The 24,232-nt window shown below is 44.3% G+C and overlaps 1 protein-coding gene across 2 annotated transcripts in view; it reads left to right on the forward strand.

Annotated features, from left to right (window-relative positions):
- Positions 1 to 10,945: 10,945 nt before the first annotated feature.
- The window catches only part of EGLN1 (egl-9 family hypoxia inducible factor 1), a 43,660-nt gene continuing 30,373 nt past the window's right edge, over positions 10,946 to 24,232 (forward strand). For both annotated transcript variants that reach the window (XM_054022966.1, XM_054022967.1), the window contains exon 1: positions 10,946 to 12,305. In XM_054022966.1, the coding sequence (XP_053878941.1) occupies positions 11,424 to 12,305 (882 nt within the window). In that variant the 5' untranslated portion in view covers positions 10,946 to 11,423. The remainder of the gene's footprint in view (positions 12,306 to 24,232) is intronic.

A 24,232-nucleotide genomic window follows, 5' to 3' on the forward strand; every position in this document is an offset into this window, starting at 1 on the left:
GTTGGTTAATGGGCTCCATCCAACGTCTAGGAGATGAAGACTAGCACTATGCTTGGCTTCCTTGCTGGCAATGTCTGAAAGATCAAGGACTGAATGAGCATGGGGACTGAACTACCCTGTAATTCAGTGAGATACAACTCTCAGCTATAAAGCCACGTGTTTCTTTGAGGCCCTGCATGCGGCTCCCAAGGATTCCCTGGGTAGGATCAGAACCTTTCTACTACACATTTTCTTGTGAGGTTGCAGGGGAAGTGAAAGTCACCAGAGTAATCAGGACCCCTCCTATCCCCTCTCGGTAGCAGGAAACACAGGGGAGAGAGAGAGAAAGAGAGAGAGTGCTGGTCCCCCAGTAGCTGAAAGAGGAGGAATGGGAAGATAGCATCAAATAGATTAAAGATAAATGCAAAATAATTATAGCCTGGCATGGAATCCTAGCATTACTTTGAATTGTTTTCACCTTGATGTTTTCTCAGTATGTTATGATGCTGAATCATGCTGACACAAGGACATGAAACAAACATCACAATGCAAAGTAAAAAAGTTGTGTTATGATTACTTTGTGGCACTCTGTAACTCCATTCAATGCTGAAGGGATTCACTTTAGATTTGTGTTACTACTCTAATTCTAAGTGTCCCTTGACAGCAGGTTTGAGGAACATTGCTGTGGCCAGTACAGAAGCTTGCCTTGATGCTGCCTCTTCTGACCTGTTTTATACAAAAGGACTTTTGTTTACAGAGCTGTTTATTTGTTAAATATGCTGATAAACACATTCATTTCAAACAGTAAATTTCAGGAAAATGTTTTTAAAAGGTATTTTTTCTGGCCATAATCAGACTTTAAGCACCCACAAAGCTTGACAGCTTGCTTGAACCAGAGGGTAAAAAATATGTATGACTGTTAGAGAGGGAGTTCTTTTTCTAGAAAAATCAATGGTTAATGACCCTCCCTCTAGAGCAGTGGTTCTCAACCCGCAGGCCACAGGCTGCCTGCAGTCAAATCAGCACAGCTGCGGCCTGTGTGTGTGTGTGTATATTTATATTGTGTGGATGCGGCCCACGTAACACAGAGAGCTGCATATGCAGCCCACTATATGCCTTTGGCTTTTCACAATACAAAGTTTAAAATGAAGACAAAAACCAGAATGAGATGGTCTTGAACTTCTTGTAAAATCTGGTTACGTTTTCATAGACTGACAGCTACGGATCACTGTCAGCAGTATCCCCAGATTCAAAAACATGTTGTTCTGTAACATACAATCTATTCTTCCTTATCAAAATCTAAACATACTGAGTAAACAATTTCTTACAGCGGTCATAAATGCATTTTAATGACGCTCCATATAAATGTGTATCAACCCCTCCCCTAGATCAGGCCACTACATTTTCAGTACAAGATCAACTTGTATTCTGGGAAGGGCAATGCATTAAAGTTACAGAGGGTGGGGCAATTTTAACTGAAGAGCCTGAAGGAATCCTGCAATATTTAAGGCAAGGCTAAATGAGTTTATAGAGAGAATATTGTAGAACCATTCTCACTTGTCAAGAGGATTGGACTAAATGAGTGAGATTATGACAGTTTTTCCTTTAAAATTCAAAGTTGGTCAATATTATGAAATTCAATGATTAGCAGCCAAATTCTTCTGTTACATAGGGTTAAATCTGAAGAAATTGAATGGACTTCAGACTAGTGTAAACTCAGAATACGCACATGTCAGAACTGGGTCATGGGCAGTCAGACCTAGTGGTCTGAGCCAGAGTCAACACTCATGACACAGGAGTCAAGAATCTGCTGGGTCAGGATACTGGGAGATCAGAGGCAGGAGACAAACTAAAGATTAGAACCCTGAATCAGATGCCAGGAATCACACCGGGTCAGGATGTCAGGAAATCGAGCTGGAGCCAAAAGGCACACACTCCAGAACAGGGAGGAGCCCTTTTGTCAGACAGCTTCCTGTTCCTGCTGCTGGCTTAAGTATGGCCAGTGGGCCAATCAGCTGTTCTGGGACACCACCACTAGGACCTCAGGGGGCAGAGCCTCAAACTGGGGCTCGGCTTCATGCATCCTAGATAAGCAGTTGTCAGCAGGCTGCCACATGGAGGGATGGAGTGTGGCTGCTCCTATGGACCCAGTTTTGAGACTCATGGGTCATGACAGCACCCCCAGTCCCTTACCAGTACCTTCTGGGTGATGTGGGTCCACGTTTCTCATAGTGGTGCCTGTGGAAGTCCCATACCAGGGTGAGTGTGAGAATGTTTTCAGCTGGCTCCCAAGTGTGTTCTTCTGGACTATAACCTTCCCAGTCAATTAGGTACTGTAATTTGCCCTGCTTGATCTTAGAATTGAGGACTTTTTGGATAATATATTCATCCTGACCTTGTACTTGCAATGGTAGTGCATTGGTGGTGATTGGACTTTATGGGGAAAGTGTTCTCAGAATAGGGTATTAAAAGTGAGACATGGAGTATGGTGTGGACTCTAAGGGATCAAGGGACCTGCAGTTCAAAGGTGACCAGGTTGATTGGTCGCTGAATCTGGTACAGGCCAAGGAAATGGTGGTCTAGTTTCCAAGAAGGTCTGTCCATGTGGAGGTGTCGTGTAGAAAGCTATACCTTTTGTCCCACGGTGTAGGTGGGGCCTTATTGTCTATGTTTATCTGCATGCTTTTTGTAGTCCTCCTTTGCCTTCTCAGGGTGTCCCTTCACCTCCTCTTGGATGTGATGGATGTATTGTACTAGATCTGAGGTCAATGGGTTGGGGGGAAGGAGGTTGGATAGTTGTGAGTGAAATCGGGGGCGGGGGAGAGGGGGAGATGGTACCCATAGTTGGCAAAGAACAGACCGTGGCCTGTGGATTCATGGTCTGCATTAGTATATGAGAACTCAGTGTATGGTGACAGTGAGGACCAGCCATCCTGGTGATGGTTGATGTATCACCATAATTTTTTTTTCTAGGATCTGGTTGATTCTTTCAATTTGGCCATTTGACTGAGGATGGTAGGCAGAAGACAGGTGTGCATGGAACCCTAATAGATGTAGGGTGTCATGCCAGAAGTGGGCCCCTAGTCAGAGGTGACCTGATCTAGAAAGCCATGAAGATGGACCACATTGTTTATCCAGAGCTGGGCAGTTTTCCCTGTGGGGATTCTGGTAGGTCCACCATAAAGACCAGGGAAATGGCCTTCTAGGGCTGAGATGGGGTGTCTAGAGATTGGTGGAGACTGCAGGGTATCTAGCATGGCATCTTGGTGCAGGCACACACCTGGAAGGAAGTGAAAAAGGTCTCTATTGTGGAGCGCATACGAGGCCACTAGAAGTATCGGGACATTAATTATCCTGTTTTATGTTGCACCAAGTGTCTATCAGGGTGGTGTCATGGCACAGTTAAAGAACCACCATTCTTGGAGGTCTTGGGGGTGAACATGCATGCAGTCCCTTATAAGTGTGATCCCCTCCCGGGTGTCATGTGGTTCTTGGTTGATAATGGCCAACTCATCAGGTGGAATTCCAAAGACAGAGGGAGAGAAGATGAGCATGAGCAGGTACTGGCAGTGGGTTGCATTAAGGAAATTATAGGACTTGAGAATGTGGTTCCGAATTGGGCTCTCATTGCTAAGAGCCATGCCTTTGGGACAAGGCGTCAGCCTTGCCACTTCTAGTTCTAGGGCAGCAGGTCAAGGTAAGATTGAACTGGAAGAAGAATAGAGACCACTAGAGCTGTTGCTGATTTAGGGCCTTGGCCTTGCACTGTACTCCAGGTTGTTGTGATCAATAAACATTTGGATTGGATGCCAGGCCTCTTCCAAGTAATGTCGCTATTTTTCGAAGGTGGTCTTAATTGCCAAGAGCTCTTTGTCCAAGGTCTCATAGCTCTTCTCAGCAGGGGTAAGCTTCCTTGAGTAGCAGGTGATGGGATGCAGTATTTTCTTGGGTCCATGCTTCTGGGAGAGGATGGCCTTGATCACAGTGCTAGAGTTGTTGACTTCCACAATGAAAACTTGCATCATATCTGGATGGACTAATACTGGAGCAATGGTGAAGGCAAGCTTTAGCTGCTCAAATACATGCTGGGCATCTGGCAATCAATGCAACTGGGCATTTTTATGGAGTAGGGTAGTGAGGGGCTTGGCTTGTTTTGAAAAATTCAAGATGAACATCCAGTAAAAGTTTGCAAAGCCTAAAAAATGTTGTAGATTACACACATTGCCGGGAGCTGCCCAGTTACAGACAGCCTGGACCTTGCAAAGATCCATCTTGATTCCTTTTTGGAGACAGAATGAAACTGAGGAACTAAGCTGAGGTCTGATCAAATGCACACTTCTCAAGTTCAGTTTAGGAACTGTGTTGTCGTAGTCCCTCCATCACTATGCGGATGTGTGTGGTGTACTGGTCCAAGTAATCTGAGGAAATCAATGTGTCATCTAAGTATATTACTACAAACTGGTCCAGTAGGTATTGTAGCACATCATTAATGAATTGCTGGAATGTTGTAAGCTCCCTGAAGATCCAGTCTGATGAATATGCAGGGGGCCACCTCATGGTCCAACAACTCATGGATTAGAGGTAGTGAATAGCAGTTCCAGATTATCATCTAATTTAGGGCTCAGTAATTGACACAGAGCCCGAGGCTGCTGTCTTTTATTACGAAAAGGACAGGGACACCGGCTGGCTTAAGTAGGGCCAATGGGACTCTCCCAATAGGACTGGGGCAGAGCCTCAAACTGGAGCTGGGCAACATGGGTCCTAGGTAAGCCCATGTCCGCAGGTTGCTACATGCGGGGTTGGAGTGTAGATGCACCCATGAATCTTATAGAGCCAAATTCAAATCCCTATGTGTCATGCCTTCAAGGGCAGAATTTGGCCCAAGGCATTTTGAAATCTTAACTAGATTTTGTCTCTGATTCTCCATTATCTTGAATCTTGTGCAGTAATTTACACCTTTAAAAAGTGGTTATGAAATGCTACCATTCTGATTTGGTACCATTTTACACACCCCTTGCACACATAAGGTGCAAGACAGTGGGGAAGCAGGCCCGCTGTATTTTTGAGAACTAGGAACCTGATCCTGAAAGCTGCTGAGTTTCATGAATTCCTATTCACCTCAAAGGGAACTGAAGTGTCTCAGCAACTCACAGGATAAGGTTCTCTATTTTCTGTACAAAGTAAGAAGACATAAGAGCATTATGATTATTAAGCTGACTTTTCTTAATTTTAAAAAAGCAACCCAAAGTGGTGGTGTTAAACTCCTGTGTAAGAACATTTCCTAGCTTTGCAGAAAGGAAGTAGTAGGTATTACTGAATGGACAAACTGCACTAACCCTTTGAATAGATGAGGACAACAACATGCAGTCATCAAAAGAGCACTTGCATAGACTTGTGGCTGTACTTTGTACAGTATCTCCTGATTAGAAATGATGTGAGCTTAACAGAGAATGAAACTCAGAAAAACAATCCTTTAGTTTTACCTGGAAGAGCTGCAAACTCACTGCAGTTCACTCATTAGGATGAAAAGCAAGCTTGAAAATTGCCGCTATTTATGTCAGTGATTCAACTCTTTTAGCAGAATGAAACCAGTCTAGCTGAGAGATAGATGACAGTGAGGTCTGGAGGAATGAGAACAAGTCTTGGAATCAGGTATCAGGGGGTAGCCGTGTTAGTCTGTATCTACAAAAACAACAAAGAGTCTGGTGGCACCTTAAAGACTAACAGATTTATTTGGACATATGCTTTCGTGAGTAAAAACCTCACTTCTTCGGATGCATCCGAAGAAGTGAGGTTTTTACTCACGAAAGCTTATGCCCAAATAAATCTGTTAGTCTTTAAGGTGCCACCAGACTCTTTGTTGTTCTTGGAATCAGGGAATCCTGAATTTTAATCTTGGCTTTGTCAGTGACCTCTGTCCTTTTATCTATCTAATCTATTTTAGGATTTTATATTGCCTCCCATCATCATAATATCTGAGTATCTTCTGTGTAAAACCAATAGCAATAGCAAAACCCCTACTGGACTTCATGGCGTCTGACACTTCTGCCTTTTCTGGGGGCTGGTCTACACTGGGAACTTACATCACCATAGCTATGTCTCTCCGGAGCATGAAAAATCCACACCCCTAAGAGACATAGCTATGCTGACTAACCCCACATGTAGACAGTGCTAGGACAATAGGAAGAGTTTTTCCATCAACCTAGCTACCACTTCTAGGGAAGGTGGATTACTTATGCTGATGGTAGAACCGCTCCTTTCGGAGTACGTAGTGTACACATGGAAGTGCTACAGCAGCAGCTATACTGTAGCATTTTCAGTGTAGACATACTCTGGGTAAAAAGTATGCTTGGAGTAGGGTTTTGGGGTCTTTTATTAATTTTTTAAAAGGCTGATTTGTTCCATGTTTTTTCTTGAACAATGGCTTAACCTTTTGTCTCCACTTCTCCATCTACAAAATAGGGACAATACTTATTGATCTACCTCCCAGAGACTTTGAACTTTCTTTCTGGATACCTATAGAGCCTCTGCATCTAGTAATACTTTATAGTGTCTTCATAGTGTTTATATATAAAGCAATTATATAAATGCCAAGTTATTATTACTAGACTCTGAAAAGAGAAATCTGGCTCAATCATCTATCCATTTTAAGTATTTCTAATGTTCCCATCACATTAGAATCTAAAATATTACAAAAACTATTAACTTGCATTAAGTGTATGCTAAAAAATCCTGCCCAGGACAAGTTATTTACTTGTTTTTTATCTTTTGTTTGTATTTCTCCCAAGTTGATACATCTGACTACTATCCTGTCATCTTTCAAATCTCTTTTCAATACTGACTTCTGTCACGATAACTACAAGAAATCAGGCACCTAATAATTTTTAGGTAAGAGAGTGGGGAATAATTTATGAAGGGGGGAAAAAAAAACAAACTAAACTAAACCCTCCACAAAAATGTTGAATTTTCAATTTGTGCCAGCTATCACCTTGCACACTATGCTTCTATATTGTATCCCTTTCCCCCATCATTTCCATCCATTGTTTCAGACAAGCTCTTTGGGGCAAAAACACGGTCTTTATAAGTGCTATAGTGCCTCCAATGTGCTAAGAAAGCACTTAGCACATTGGAGGCACTATAGCAATATAAATAATACATTTCTTTCCAGTCAGTTCTCTTACCTTCTTTCTTCAGCTTTTGTAATTACAGGAAGATTTTTATTAAGCAGTTTTGTTTTGTACTCTAAACACATTAGGGCTTGTGCTGAAGCTAATCTCCCCTTGTAGTGAGTTGCATAGTCATGAAAAATATCTGACCCTTTACAAGTATGAAGCTTGACTCTATCAGCTTTAGTGTTTCTGTGTAGTACTGTTGTTTTGGGGGGAGTTGTAGATAATTAGGAACCTTAAAAATTAGGACCAGGACCGTGAACTGTCTCCTTTAACAAATGTGGTGGAACCAGTGGACTGTGGCCTCTTAGAACCAAATTAGTTCCTGGCTTAATGAGTATTACTAGTTACCCCAGAGATAAATTTGCACCATGGTGCTTTTTCTTGCTTAAAAGATGAGCTGTTGAGCATTGCAACAATTGGAGTTTCTGTGGCCTTCAGCTTCATGCCTAGATATAGTGAGTTATATTCGTTGAAGCAGAAGGCAACAAATGCATTCATCTTTAACAGTAGAGTTTTTCTCTGGCAGAATATAGCATCATTACAATCATTTCTTAAAATTCAGAAAATAATGGACCTGATTCTCCTCTCACTTGTGCCAGTTTTACAACATTGTAAAGCCACTGACTTCAACTGAGTTATTCTTGACTTAAATCCAGTGCAGGGAGAATCAGGCCCAAAATTTCAGAAATTCAGTTTCCTCTGCTTGTAGTTAAAGAACATCTCTCACTGGCAGGCGAAGTATGAAAACCCAGGTTATAACATCTTCCCACTTTATACAATGGTCTAAAAAACCCATTTTGACCCACCTTCCTTCCCAACTACCACCGCATCTCCCTTCATCTTTAAAGCCATTAAAAATCCTGTACCCAAGCATTGCCTCAAGTTCCTTTCCTACAACTGTGTTCTTGATTTCCTCCAATCTGATTCCCACCCTTCTCAAACTCCAAGGTTTTCAACAACCTCGTGGCAAAATCTTAGGGCCTTTATTCTATTTGCTGCCTTAGACACCACTGGTCACACTCCCCTTGAAATCTTGTCCTTTGTGCTTTCATGATCCTGTCCTCTTTTAATTCTCCTTCTGACTCTAATAATTTACTTAATCCTCCCTCCTCCCACTTTCTGGGAGTATCCCTCACTTGGCACACTTCTCTCCTCCCTTTACATCCTTTATCTAGGTGACTGCATCTGCTCAGGTTCCACTAATCACCTCTATGCAAATAACTCTTAAAGCTACCTTTCCTATCTGTATTAGTTACCTATACAGCCTGCATTACCATAGTATCTGACTGCCTCACAATCTTAATCCTCACAGCACCCCTTTGTAGTAGGGAAGTACTATTATCCCCATTTTACAGATAGGGAACAGAGGCACAGAGAGGATAAAGGTGGGATTCACAAAGGTATTTAGGCACCTACCATTGAAATCAGTGGGAGTTAGGTGCCTAAATCTCTGTGTGAATCCCACCCAAAATGACTTGCTTAAGGTCAATGGCCAAGGACAACCCCTCCCCCGCCCCAGGCCCTACCCCCACTCCACCCCTTCCCCCAAGCATCTGCCCTGCCTCTTCCCACCCTTCTCCACTCCCTCCCAGTCCCATTCCACCCCTTCCCCCAAACCCCCACCCCACCTCTTTCTGGCTTCTGTCTCCTCCCGAGTGATGCCAGGATCCGGCGGAGCGGGGTGCGCTGGGGCCGGGTTGCTTGCTGCTGCTGGCACCAGGCCCCCCGCTAACCCCCCAAGCCGCCCTGGATCTCATGTCCCAAAGCGCAGGGCCCCCCCAAAACACAGGGCCTGGGGTGGTTGCCCCAGTCTGTCCAATAGACAGGATGGCTCTGAACAGCAGAAACTCAAACCTGGGTCTCTCAAGTCCTAGGCTACTTACTAGATCAGCCGCCCTGGCTGGGCTACCTCCAACCATACCTACATCTTGGTCCATTTAGCTGACATCTTTTGACTTTCACATCATCAGTTTGAAATGGCAAAAACTGACCATCTAGTCTGCCCTCTCCACTTCCTCCTTTCTCCATCAGTGTCAATAACACCACTAGGAATCATCCCTGTCACTAAAGCCCAGAATGCAGATGTCATCTTTGATTTGCTCTCCTTATCTCAAAACATCCATGCTGTTGATCTAAATCTTGGCTTTTCTTGCCTGTCATTTTTATAATATTTTGTACTTGTGTGTAGGGCCCTACCAAATTCATGGCCATGAAAAACTCATCATGGATCGTGAAATCTGGTCTTTTGTGTTTTTACCCTCAGGAGAGACCAGCAATTCTCAAATTGGGGATCCTGACCAAAAAGGGAGTTGCAGAGGGGTCACCCTCTGCACTGCCTTCAGAGCTGGGTAGCCAGAGGGCGGTGGCTGTTGGCAGGGCGCCCAGTTCTGAAGGCAGTGACCTGCCAGGAGCAGAGCAGAAGTAAGGGTAGCAATAGCATACCATGCCATCTTTACTTCTGTGCTGCTGCCTTCAGAGCTGGGCAGCCAGAGAGTGGTGGCTGCTGACTGAGGGCCCAGCTCTGCAGGCAGCATCGCAGAAGTAAAAGTAGCAATGCCATGCCATGCCATGCCATCCTTATTTCTGCACTGCTGCCGGTGGTGGCTCTGCCTTCAGAACTGGGCTCCTGGCCAGCAGCCACCACTCTCCAGCTGCCCAGCTCTGAAGGCAGCACCGCTACCAGCAGCAGCGCAGAAATAAGGGTAGCAATAATGCAACCCCCCCTAGTAACCTTGCGACCCCCGCACAACTCCTTTTGGGGTCAGGACCTGGACAGTTACACCATGAAATTTCAGATTTAAAAAGCTGAAATAATGAAATTTACAATTTTAAAAATCTTATGACCATGAAATTGACCAAAATGGACTGTGAATTTGGTAGGGCTCTATTTATGTGTATCGCTTTTCAGTGGAGGAGCCTGGTGCACTTTACTAATGTGGATATGTATTATTAACATTCTTTTATGGATGAGGGTACTGAGACACCAATAAATTAAAGGGATGCCATTAATCTATAATCTAATTTTTTAAAAAGTAGTTTCTATCCCCCTGGTAGCTGTTGTCATTTAACAACCAAATTGTCTTTCTTGGGGGAGGGGTAAAGTGTTTTCCTCTCCACAGTTGCTCTGCAAAACACCCCCCTCCATCCTAAATAAATAAATGAGCGGAAAATGTGTACATGAGAAACCATAGTGTAATTGACTATGCAGAAAGTGTTGTCAAATGCACAATTTTGCTAACCTTTCCATTATAGTAACCTTAGGTCTTATAACTATAGTAAATAAATAATTTTCAGACAGAAGTGTGAATTCAAGCTGCTTCTCTTTAAGTGACTTGTCCAAGGCCACTAAGTAGATCAGTGGCAGCATTTGGGACTATAAATCGAGTGTCCTACTATGTACCAGACACACCACTTCTTATGTTTGTACAGCACTGAGCACATGGCTGCTATTAGATAAATAACTGTAGTTCATTTAGCGCAAAGCACTGAGGGGGGGCGGGGCGAGGAGGTCAGAACAGATTTTTGTAAAATGTGGGTGCTTGGTTCCAAGGTTTTGGTTTGGCCTCAGCTCCAACTGGGCTCCGGAGAGAGAGCAAAAGGGTGTCTACTCATGTCCTGGCAGGGCTGCTTAAAGTGACTGAGGGCAAAATCCACCCCATCTGCTCTAATACAAACAAATCACGGCCTTTAAGGTGGCTGACGAACTAAAACCTCCCTCAGGAGGGGTGTTACAGCCCCACCCCCAACGCTGCAGCAGTGCTGAGCTGGCCCGCACTCCCCCTACTCTGCGGCCCCGCCCCGGCCGCGCAGGCTGGCTGGAAGTGGCGTACGTGCAAAGCGGGCAGAGATAGTGGCGCCTCCTCCTCGCCCCCGCAACCCCCCCGACTCAGGCAGCGGCGAGGCGAAGGGAGGAGACGCCGACCCGCACCGGGAAGAGGAGGAGACCCTAGTTCCCGTCGCAGAGGGGAGAGGCGGCGGCGGTGGCTCCGGCACTCCCCGCTGCTTCCCTCGCCGGAGCAGCGATGAAGCGGTGGCGAGCCTGAGCCCCTGGGGAGATCAGAGCGGCCTCGGCTCCCGCGGGTGCCCACTCCCCACCCAGGAGGAGGCCCGGGCTCCGTCGCGGGAGGCAGGCAGGGGAGCGGAGGCCGCCGCGGAGCAGGGACGGCCATGATGCAGTGAGAGCTGCCCGCCCTCCCAGGCTCCCTCCCAGCGCGGACCGCCTGAGCGCTGCTGGCCCCCACGACCCCCCGGAGCACCAGGGACGGCGGCGCCATGGCCAATGACAGCGGCGGGGGCAGCGGGGCCGGCCAGGGCGGCGGGGGTGGCGGCAGCGAGCGGGACCGGCAGTACTGCGAGCTGTGCGGGAAGATGGAGAACCTGCTGCGGTGCGGCCGCTGCCGCAGCTCTTTCTACTGCAGCAAGGAGCACCAGCGCCAGGACTGGAAGAAGCACAAGCTCATCTGCCGCAGCGGTGGCGGCGCGGCGGCGGCAGGGGGCGCTGCCGAGCACCACGCCGGGGCCGCCGCGGGAGCAGGAGGCGGCGGCGGGGAGGCTGGAGCCGTAGCTAAGAAGGTGCCGCCCGGCGCGGGCCTCGGCGCTGAGGAGGAGGCTGCGGCTGCGGCGCCTCTGACAAACAACCACGTTCCCACGGCCGCTGCTGCGCTGTCTGAGGCGGCGGCCCCCGCCGAAGAGGAGGCTGCGGCAGCAGCGGCTCCGGGCGGGGAGGCGGGGCTCGTGTACCGGGACAAATCCAACCTGTACCCGGGCGGGGGCCAGGCCGGGGCCGGCGGGGGCGCGCTGCGGCCGAACGGGCAGACCAAGTCGTTGGTGCCGCAGCGGCTGGCGCTGGAGTACATCGTGCCCTGCATGAACAAGCACGGCATCTGCGTGGTGGACGAGTTCCTGGGCAAGGAGGTGGGTGGGCGCATCGCCCGGGAGGTGCGGGCCCTGCACCACACCGGCCGCTTCACCGACGGGCAGCTGGTCAGCCAGAAGAGCGACTCCTCCAAGGACATCCGCGGGGACAAGATCACCTGGGTGGAGGGCAAGGAGCCGGGCTGCCAGACCATCGGGCTCCTCATGAACAGCATGGACGATCTCATCCGCCATTGCAATGGCAAGCTGGGCAACTACAAAATCAACGGCAGGACGAAAGTGAGTGACCCTCCCTTCCCCCCATTCATCTCGCGCACACACCTGCGGCTCGGCCTCCACCCCAAGTTCCCCAATACCTGGGGCTTCTCTCCTTGCCCATTTCCTCCTCCTGCGCATGGTTTTGTTCAACATCCTGATTAGTGATCTGGATGATGGGATGAATGGCAACCTCCATAAGTTCACAGTTGGCACTAAGCTGGGGGGAGAGATCGATACACTAGAGGGTAGGGATAGAGTCCAGAGTGACCTAGACAAATTGGAGGATTGGGCTAAAAGAAATCTGATGAGGTTCAAGAAGGATAAGTGCAGAGTTTTGTACTTAGGAAGGACGAATCCCATGCACTGCTACAGGCTGGGGACCAACTGGCTAAGCGGCAGTTCTGCAGTAAAGGACCTGGGGTTTACAGTGGACGAGAAACTGGATGAGAGTCAGCAGTGTGCCCTTGTTGCCAAGAAGGCCAATGGCATATTGGGCTGTGTTAGTAGGAGCATTGCCAGCAGATCAAGGGAAGTGATTATTCCCCTCTATTTGGCACTGGTGAGGCCACATCTGGAGTACTGCATCCAGTTTTGGTCCCCCCCACTACAGAAGGGATGTGGACAAATTGAAGAGAGTCTTATTAGAGGGCTGGAGCATGTGATTTATGAGGAGAGGCTGAGGGAACTGGGCTTATTTAGTCTGCAGAAGAGACGAGTGATGGGGGATTTGATAGCAGCCTTCAACTATCTGAAGGGGGGTTCCAAAGAGGATGGAGCTAGGCTGTTCTCAGTGGTGGCAGATGACAGAACAAGGAGCAATGGTCTCAAGTTGCAGTGGGGGAGGTCTAGGTTGGATATTAGGAAACACTATTTCACTAGGAGGGTGGTGAAACACTAGAATGGATTACCTAGGGAGGTGGTGGAATCTCCATCAGTAGAGGTTTTTAAGGTCCAGCTTGACAAAACCCTGGCTGGGATGATTTAGTTGGGGTTGGCCCTGCTTTGAGCAGGGGATTGGACTAGATGACCTCCTGAGGTCTCTTCCAACCCTAATAGTCTATGATCCTATCCACCTTTCTAGCAGCTCCTCTAAGGCCAAGCAGGGTTAATGAGTTAGATCATCACCTCTCGCTGCCCTTCTGTCTCACTCCGAAGGGGCAACTCAAGTGAGAACTGAAAAATAAAATAGTTTAGTTTGTTTCCTCTGGTAAAAAAACGCCACTGACAGTTGAGCTCCACTGATGCTAATATTGAGCATCTTAGTCAATGTTGTCACTGTGCAGCACCAAAGAAACTCTGCTGGAAATAGCAACAGGAGGATTACATGAACAGCGTTTTAACTGCTGTGTTGTCTAACCCTGTTTAGAACTCTCTAAAATTCTCATTGCAAGTGTAATCATAGGCTTGGCAGGGGCCAAGGATTGGATAGTCCTGGGAACTGAACAGCTTCTCATTCCTAGAGGGTTGTCCCTAAATGTCAGGGTGGGGTAATGTGTATTGCTGGTGAGTGAGGTAATATCTTTTATTGGACTAGCTTCTGTTGGTTAGAGAGACAAGCATTTGAGCCACACAGAGCTCTGGGAAATATCAGACCCGAAGAAGAGTTTTGTGTGGCTCGAAATAAAAAAAAAAAAAAAAAAAAAAAGATATCTCACCCATCTTGTCTCTAATATCCTGGGACCCACATGGCTAAAACTACACTGCATACAACAGTGATTGCTGCTGTCAGTGCTGTGCTGGTTCTGTGTCTGACTTCCATTTCTAGGACAGTCAGTGGGCATGCTTTCATGAATGCTACATCCCATATGCAAAACTGTAATACTGTATTAAATGTTTCAACTCATACAGCACAATCCTTGTTTGTGAAAGTACAAGAAACACCGCTTAGGAAACACAGCTTCAAATAGAGGTCTCTCTCCTCATGAAAAAGATGAGGCAGGTCTGTAATGTCGAGGTTGCTAGAGGACTTGTTAGTTCCAATTTTCCTCTTTTCTATCCTCTTATGTGCACAGCAGTTTTTTGTTTTGAAAGTGACAGAAAACTCATATTGTACAGGGAAATAGACAGGTCTGAAGATATACAGTATCTGCTGTGGAAACTCTCACACTCTACACAAGGGTGAAAATGATCCTCCTTTAAATTCTATTTGAACTGTGGTCCCTGAAAATTTGGAATGTGATGGTCTGTCTGTAGTGTTCCCCTTTTGATCTTAAGTAATTTGACCACTTCGGAGATCTCATGCTACAACAGTGTTTGATCAGTTTCTCATGATTACTTCAGTTTATAAATTCTGAAATAATAATTCTTGTTATGAATACTTCTAGAATTTCTTAGTGGGTGTTTGCTTATGAACATGCTCTTGGCAATGGAGGCTTTAGCGTGTATGTAGTCTATTAAATTACCATGAGTTGCATTGGTGTAGTAATACAGAAAGTGCTGTAAATAGGTGTTTGCATAAAACTGCTAGATATGGGACTATGGCTTACAGAGTGACTATAATATGTCAGATTGCAATATTTGGCACACTTATGAATACAACAAAATGGAAATTATTGGGTAAGTATCCAGGTGTGTGTGTGTGTGTGTGTGTGTTTTTAAAGTTTGTAACTTGTTGACCTGTAGTGGAGTCATCAGGCAGTGCTGTTTTTATAACCTACTCTAAATTGTAAGTGGTGAGGAGAGGAAAGGTGTGATTTGTTTGTGAGATGTTTTCTTTGCCAGTTTTGCCAAAAATGAGTACATTCATATTTTCCTTAGTGGGTTTTTTTGAGACACTAGCCCTCTTACTTTGGAATTCAAAGTTTCATGTCATAGTCATCCTGACTTGCAACTGTTTTCTTTGGGTTCTTAAAGAAAAAAATCACAGCCTTTACAGGAGACTGTATAGGACAGCTCTAAGTTTAATAAAGGACTAGTAATAAGAAAAAATATCAAACATTTTAAACTTTTGCAAAAAAGTTGAAACATCATTTTCAGACATCTCTGACAACTTGCTACTTCTGTTGCAACATAAGAATGCTAGTGTGAACTGCTAAGAAGCAATGTGTGTCTGTTGCACTGTGACAGATTCTTGTTGCTGCAGAGCATCAGCTAGTAGGAAGCTATGGGGGAGAGGGAGAAACTGGAAGGGGGGTAGCCCTGGCCTCCTTTGGGATATTGTAAATTAAATAGATTTCCTTGCTGATGGAGAGTGTGTGTGGAATTTGTTTGTGTACCTTGGTGTACTGACACTTAATTTGAAAGGCTATTACCCTGTTTCCCCGAAAATAAGACATCCTCCGAAAATAAGGCCTACTTACAGTTTTGCCTCTCGTTGTAATATAAGGCATCCCCCCGATAATAAGACCTCCCCGATAATAAGGCATCCACCGATAATAAGGCATTTTTCATTTCTGAAAAATAAGACATCCCCTGAAAATAAGACCTAGCGCATCTTTGGGAGCAAAAATTAATATAAGACACTGTCTTATTTTCGGGGAAACAGGGTATGTTGGAAACTGCTGGCTGACATGCTATGATTGTGTGGGTTTCTTGCGTAACTCCATAGCGTGGCATTTGTTAGCTAATTCATCCTTCCAGTAAGTATTCCACTCAAAAAAACCTCAAAGTTAAAATATTACAAAACAGCCTTCTAAAATCTGTAGTATTGTTAGATTTAAAATTGGAGTAGTACTATTTGAATGGTAATCCTGCATTTTCCATGGCCTCTGCCTTTTTGTAATTCAGACCCCAATCCTGCAGTTTACGATAAATGGGTGGTATGGTGTAAATAGCAAGACTGGGGTTTAGAAGAAGGACTATTGGAGTTGACATACAGCATCAAACTATTAGTTCATTTAGTCTGGTATCCTACCAGCTTCTGGCAGTGGCAGATACCTGATGCGTCAAAGGTGGTTACACCTCCACCTCAGAAACCACCTGGCTAATTGTGAAATGATGTAAATGGGCAGGAGAGAATTCCTTCCTGCAGTTAGTTCTACATGGAGTAAGAATAAGATTGATGGGATGTGGTTAGTCCTACTTGGATGCAGTCTGTACCTTCTGAAATCTCTGGGGTTGTGTTAGGGACAAGATCCCTCCTAGAGAGAGGGGTTTAGAGAGATGTTGCTTTTCTGAGGCTAATGCTTGTGCTGCTGGGGGTAAACTTACTTCCGCAGCAACTTCAGCAGGGACAAAGTGGAAGTCAGTGAATTGACAAGAATCGTTCTCTTGAGTGGGTTAGGAGATAGACAAAAGGAAAGAAGAGGGAAAAGGAAGGTTAAAATTGCCAAAGTATTCAGTCTAGTGCAGGGGTCAGCAGCCTTTCAGAAGTGGTGTGCCGAGTCTTCATTTATTCACTCTGATTTAAGGTTTCGCGTGCCAATAATACATTTTAATGTTTTTAGAAGGTCTCTTTCTATAAGTCTATAATATATAACTAAACTATTGTATGTAAAGTAAATAAGGTTTTTACAATGTTTAAGAAGCTTCATTTAAAATTAAATTAAAATGCAGAGCCCCCAGGTGTCCAGGACCCGGGCAGTGTGAGTGCCACTGAAAATCAGCTCATGTGCCGCTTTCAGCATGTGTGCCATAGGTTGCCTACCCCTGGTCTAGTGTATATTTCTGAACCAAGCTTATTCACTTACTCCCACAGCTAACCGGGACTAGGAGTGCTATGAAAACGAATATATCTTTCTTCCTACCTCAGCTTCCACCAACTGTACAGAATTGCACTTGTGCCACTCCTTCAGAGTGCTTTCTCTGTTTGGCAAGAGTAGCATAGTGAAACTAATCGCGATCACCTGATTGAGTAGTACAGTTCTGGGGAGGAAAATAGTAGAGATGGAACACACACAAGGTGGATAGGACAGAGACAAAGAGGTGAAGGTGTGAGGATGATTGAGACACCTGAACAGCAGGGGACTGGCTGTGCGCCAGCAGCAGTATAATAAATACTATTCATGGTAGGGGAGAACCCAAAAAGTAAAGGGTGGGGGAGGAGTAGAGTAGTGGAGACTTTCCACCACTGGCTGCTTGATAGGAAGAGGGAAAGAAGGCTCCACATTATTATACAACTGTTATATAAAAACTGTTATGAAAAATGTCTCTCTTTCTTCCTTCCCCCTTCTTTTTGTCCCAGGGTTGAGGGAATTGCAGTATGTTAAGAGTCTGAGCATCCACATTCCTGGCAGATCAGAGGGATAAGGGGTGGGGAACCACATTGGGTCACTGCCATTTGGCCTTGCTGGTGGGGCACCTTTCATTTTGACCTTTGGTTAACAGGCTTAGTTCTGGGTACTGTGTAGTCTAGTAAATTTTCAAGCCCTGTTCTGAACAGTCCTTACACCAAAAGTGTGCTTTTCTTTGGTAGCAAAAACTGCCTTTCTTTTTTAAAACAAACAATGGCACACTAGAAGAAGTGTGATTATATTAGATTCCCGTCTATAACTACTGATCCAGCTTTGTGTAAGCCCCAGCATACATAGGTATCTGGTATAATGCACTTTGCCGTGCTATAGCTTACATATTTTTTACTGTATTAAGTACATTTGGCTTGTTATAGGGACAGTTGCAATCTTGCCTTCCAAACATTGTGTCTGTAATGTTTTGGATTGCTTAGTATGGATGTATGGAGAATGTAAAAGAAGCCTTATAATGTTTGATATTCATGACAACAAAGTACTTTAACAGGATAGTAGGTAAATCAGCATAAAATACTATGGGCTACAGGGATCATTTTAGAGTTGGCCTTTGCTCTGGCAGGACAAGAATGCTCAGCTTTACCAGCAAGGTCTGGTGCAGTATACTCCCATAGCACAAGCACTCTAAGGGTAGCGCTCGATCTATCGGGGGATTGATTTATCGCGTGTAGTGTAGACGCGATAAATCAATCCCCAATCGCTCTCCTGTCGACTGCTGAACTCCAGCAGTGCGAGAGGCGGAAGCAAAGTCGAAGGGGGAGCCGCGGCTGTCGATCCATCGCCACGAGGACGCGAAGTAAGTAATTTTAATTTGATCTAAGATATGTCGACTTCAGCTACGCTGTTCTCGTAGCTGACGTTGCGTATCTTAGATCGATTTCCCCCTCTCCCTCTCCCCCCCGTGTAGACCAGGCCTAAGTAGTCCTACTAAGTGATGTCCCTAAATAGGATTTTTGTAAAAAAAAATTTGAAATACAAAATTAAAAGTTGGCCTTCAGAATTCTTTTTAATATTGAAGGTATTTTTTTGTATTGGTAAAAAAGCATGCATGTACTTTTAATGCACACACTTATCTCTCAGCAGATTTCTTTACGTTTTTCTGACTCTAACCTTGATGTTTATACACCTAGTCAAAACAGTCCTTACAACCTGATTCAGTAAAATCTCTTGTCTGGCCTTTTGTACTAGTGTCTAGAAAATAGATTTTTTTGTTGTTGTTGAGGGTGTGGCGAGGGTGAGTATTGGCACAGAAGTCACCACAGCATTTTTATTGAATATTTGACCTTTTACCAGCACTGGTCCAAGCCCTGTAAACAAACTTGTTCTGTTAGGAGAAGGAATGAATCATAAATGACTCCAGTCCATAGCCTGCTGTAATAAAAGGGTAGGAATTATGTTGTTTCATAAATGTTTCATTGGTTGAAAACAACTGTAATATTTTACACCTTTTTCAATCTTCTACCTTCTTTTTTCTAGAGATGCAAAAGCAAAAACTCTCTCTGCTTTAGGTGATAACTGGGTGTCTTTACAGAAGTGAGTGGATTGCTGATAAAAGGACAAAATGCCATTTTAATGGCTAATACTATTGAAAAACATCCAAAAACTTAAGTAATTGATTTCAGTACTGAAAGTTTTTCCTCAGTAAGCAGTTGAGACATGATCATTCACAAGATCGTCCGTTCAGATTTAATCAAGGCTTATATAGTGGTTGGAGAGGGGGTCATTACCATTAGAAGGCTATTTAGTAAGGGCTAGTCTACGCTGGCAACGCTAAAGTGCTGCCCTGGCAGCACTTAAATGTGCCTTGTGTGGTCGTGGCACAGCGCTCTAAAAAACCCACCTCCACGAGGGGCGTAGCTATCAGCGCTGGGAGCGAGGCCACCAGCACTGGGAGCGAGGCCACCAGCGCTGGTGCACTGTCTACGCTGGTGCTTTACAGCGCTGAAACTTGTTGCTTTTTCACACCCCTGAGCAAGAAAGTTGCAGCACTGTAAACGGGCAGTGTAGACAAGCCCTAAGTGTATGAAAAGGAGTAGTAGCTGGGCCTTGAAATATTTATCCAACATCTACTAGCCTGAGGAATCGTCTCTATTTGGGAGAGTAGACTGATATTTTGGGAGAGAGGAAGAAGAAAGGAAATATAGAGGTGGTAGAGAACACAACATAGGGAAAGATGCATAAGCAAGTGGAGGGACAGAGAAAGAGACCGACATTGATGACCCAGGAAGAGAGAGAGTTATGATCTATTACAGGGAAAATAAAAAAAAGTGAAGTGCAGTCCAGGAAGGGAAAAGACTATAGAACAAAAGCAAGAGGTGTAGTAAGTTGTATTTTTTAAGGTTTATTGAATAAAGGTGATAATGTGTTACAATTAAATGCAATACTCATCTGTTGTACTCTTTTTACATTGCAGGGAGTGTGGCTTTGTGGACATCACTACAAAAATATTTCTTATGCTAGTTAATAGGCTAGGTTTAATTCAGTCAGTTTAAATAGATTGTTAGCAATGCAAACTAAAATGACTTAAAAGTAAACAAGAGTTTATTTACATTAGGGGCTTGCGCTGGTTTAAGTAGATCAATTTAAAATCAATTTCCTCAAACCACAGTGACATTAAAATCTGCTGTATTTGCATTCCTGATCACATTTAACATCACTGTGTGAAAGTTTCAGGTGTCTCAGATGACCTTCAGGTAGTCAGAACTTCACTGTGTACTCTTTTGCAAAGATAAGGTACAAATGTGACCATTCTTTTCAAAGCATGCCCTTTTTAAAATCAGAAAGAATGTATTCCTAGAGCAGTGACTAAAAAGTGGGTAGCACATTTAAAACAAAACAAATTGTGCTTGATCTCCACTGCACTTGGGTTCTGCTTAGAAGCAATGGGGAGGGGAGACTGGGAGGAAGTCAGGTATTTCTGCTGCCCCTAGGGGCTCTATTCAGAGAGCAGGACCACATTGTGCTAGGCCCTATACAAACATGGAACAAAAAGGTGGTCTCTCAGCTATTTTGTCCTGGCTTAAGTTAAAACTGCAAGGTGAGCAAGTATAATTTACACCGTTGATGTAAGGTCTCTCAGGGTCCTTAGTCCAGTGGAGAATTGGGTGTATTAGAGCCCCACTCTGGCATGCCCCTTACCTGCCCAAGTGTCGCCTTCTTCTCTTTACACTAGAGTAAAGCTCCAACACATGGTGCAGTAGAGTTGGCAGAGAAGGCTTCTGAGCTGGGGGTGGAGATTCCCCTTACACAGGGGGAATTCTCTAGAGACAATCTCCTGGGTGCTTTGCACCGTATAAATTCACTTTTCACCACAAAAATAGTGGAAAGTGAACTTTGTGGACTGGAGATTCTGGACTATTGGTTTTGAACCCTTAAGTATAACAATGTACTGATTTCTAAAATAACCATTATCTTGCTAAATTAAGTATTATGGGGAATTAAATCCAGTGATAGAGCATGCATCGCTGGATTTAATTCCAAGTCTGTAGCCAAGTTGCATTCTGGACAAAATGCTGTTTTGGACTCCTTCTCATATGTTTTCCCTCTAAATTACACCATATGAGATTCTGATAATGTGTCATAGTACTCTCCGCACTGTTTTTCCTGCTATAGGTATTCCTGGCATGTTGGGGATTTTCTTTTTTTGGCAGTATAATTTCTGGCTATGATTCTGGTCTTTCCCAACCATTACACAGAGCAGGCTTTGCATAAAAGGTCTTTTCTGTTCCTAGTCTGTAGAACTTGGTTACATTAGTATGATTACATAATAATATTACTGTTGGAAAGTTAGTTTCTAAGAAGTCAAAATTATTTCTAGAAAGTTAGTAAATCCAATCTAATCTTATGAGAGCTCCAGCATCTATGTCCTAACTCTTATAGTACATATGCCCCCAAAGTCTCTCCCTACTTTATTCAGCTTTTATATTGTCTACTCAATCATAATTTAATCTCCTGCTGTCAGATTGCTAGTCGTCCTTTCTGGTAAAATTTTACTTATCCAAAGCTATGGAGAAACCTTTTTCCCTGTGTGGTGGTTCATTGAAAGCATATTTCATATTCCAGTATGTGATGTGGCTGGACTAGCTGGATCTTTACTCTCCTCTGCCTTTTGGTAGGGCAAGGGGTTGAACACAACCACCACAGTTATTTCATCCTATCACAGATGGTTAAATCTTGGTTTACACGTAAAATTTAGGTTGACATAGTTCTGGTGCTCAAGGGTGAGAAAAATCCACTTCCCTGAGTGATGTAGCTATGCCAACCTAAACTCCTGCTGTAGGTGTAGCTAGGTTGATGGGAGAATGCTTCTGTCAGCCTAGCTACCATTGCTTGGGAAGGTGGTGGTCTAACAGAGAATGAAAAACCCCTTCCATTACTATAGTCTGTGTCTGCTCTACAGGGTTATGCTAGCATAGCTACAGCACCATAGCTGTGCTAGTGTAGTCCCCATAGCATAGATGTGGCCTAAACTTATAGGTTCTCATAGTGTCTACTTCCACCTTCAGTGGGTGATGAGGCTGGTTTATATGTTAAGCACAAAAAAGTGCTAATTCAGCATTGAAGTGAATGTTTTATTCCATCCTTCACTCATCCTTTACTCACCCTGATCCTTGCTTTTACGAAAGGTGATTATATAGGTAAAGAGCCTTTTTATTTTTAAATATCGGGTCCTCAAATGGCCCTCTGTTACATGTGTACTCACTGCCCAGGGTTCTTTAGAAAAAGAATGTTTGGCCATTTGCTTTCCCTCATTTTTGTGAACAATGGTTTAGCAATTAAAAAACTGCATTTTACTGTGTAACCTGAGAACTGACATAACCACATTGTACACCTGTGTAATATTTTTGTATGTAGTTAAATTGATAATGTGTATTTAATATATAATAAAGGCAATGTCGGTTAGTTATACTTTTGCATAGCCTTACTTAATTGTTTTTAACTTTTGTAACCTTAATGTAATGTTAAAGATTTTTTTTAAGAATGAACAGAAACACTACATCTCAGTCCCATTGTTTCCTTTCTCAGCCTCTCCTTGCCCTCTTTTTTCTTGTCCCTTGTTCTCAATCCATGCTTTGTTCAACATTCAAAGTACGACCTACTTTCTTCTGTTCTCTGGCTGCTCCTTCCCACAAAGGTTGTGATGTGCAGCCCCCTTCTGGCATCTAGTTCATGTTTGAATTATTGGTGGAGAAACAAGTTATACACTTCTTTTAGATGCAAACTTATTTTTCCTCTCTTAAAGATGGCATAGTGACTAGGTCTTTGCTCCTGGCTTGAGTCAGGCCAGAATTCCTCTAGGTCTGAAAAGATTCTTGACCCTTTCACTTGGAGACCCAAATGGGCCTGCCTCCTTTTGAGACCAACTGCCAGTGTCTCGGCATTACCCTTTTAAAAATACCTGTTTTACATTAGTCCCCCTCAGCATAAGTACCAATGAGGTTCCTGGTTTTGAAGGACTGTGAGGGTTATGACCAACCACTGCTTCTTCTGCAGCTTCTCCTTTGGTGATGAAAATATCTTACTTCAGAATCCCAACAGTGAAGGCGAGTTGTCCACCTATTCTCCTAAAGACCCCTCTCCAGATTTTGACTTGGAGAGTGATTCCAGAGTGGTGTCCTATTCTAGACATTGTAAGAGTCTACTTCCTCCATGTACCTTGGTATCCATCCCACTAAGGCCCTCTCTCATTCTTTTATAATGCCCTTTCATAGCCATACTGGAGCTCTGGGGTTCCTTATTGGAAACACACTTCACATACACCATTCCAGAGAGAGTGTGTTTATTTGGAGGCAGAAAACGGCTCAGCCTTAAGAAACCCCTCTTGAGAAGGAACATCCCGAAGAACCCTCTGAGGAGGAACAACGTCACGAGGAGGAGGACATCAGTCTGTGCCAGGATGGGTTACTCTCCCAATAAATGAGGCCCCTTTAGAACCTAAAAAAACTGTCTGGCAGATGCCAGCTACTATAGCCCCAATAGCCAAGAAAGCTGACAAAAGGTATTTTGTATCTTCTGGGGGAGCTGTATATCTGTATTCTTCTCTTGTAGTAAGGCTTTCTTGTAGTAGCAGCTGCAAACAAAAAGAGCAGACAACATCACTCTAAAATAGCCCTGACTCAAAGGGATCCAAAATGTTTGGACCTATTTGCTCAAAAAATTATTTAACTCCAAGTTTGCAGTTGAGAATCTGTAATTATCGAGCACTCGTAGTATAGTATGTTTTTTTTTTCTCAACTACATTGAATTTGCAGACTTTATTAAGAAATTGCCACAAGATCATAGAGAACAGTTTCTGTAATTACTGATGGTCAGTTAATAGTGAGTGTCTATGAGCATCTCTGGCTGCTGCAGATACTGCTTCATGCTCCATGGCAGGATCAGTGGTGATGCAGCGTCACTTAGCGAGGTCCAATCCACGGTAGAGGATCTTCTGCTCGAGGGCCCCAGTTTATTCAGTAGAAAGACAGATGATGCCCTCCACACTCTTTAAGGATTTCTGCACTACCTTTGAGTGCCATACACATCTGAAGTGAAAAGGAAGCATGATAAGTCCCAGACTTACTCAAGGCTGAGAACAACCCCCCAAGCTCCTTCTGTTACCAGAAACCCTCAGAGCTTCTTAAGAAGTGGCACAGATTGAGGGGGGCAGGAAAAAAGATCAACAGCAACTATCACCTCACAGTCAAAATTTTCCAGTAAACAATCCTTCTGATTTGTTGAGTGAGAGCTACAAACTGACCCTGACTCTAACTCCTCTTCCTCCTT

This window comes from Malaclemys terrapin, chromosome 3 (assembly GCF_027887155.1).
Source record: "Malaclemys terrapin pileata isolate rMalTer1 chromosome 3, rMalTer1.hap1, whole genome shotgun sequence".
Lineage (NCBI taxonomy): Eukaryota > Metazoa > Chordata > Testudines > Emydidae > Malaclemys > Malaclemys terrapin.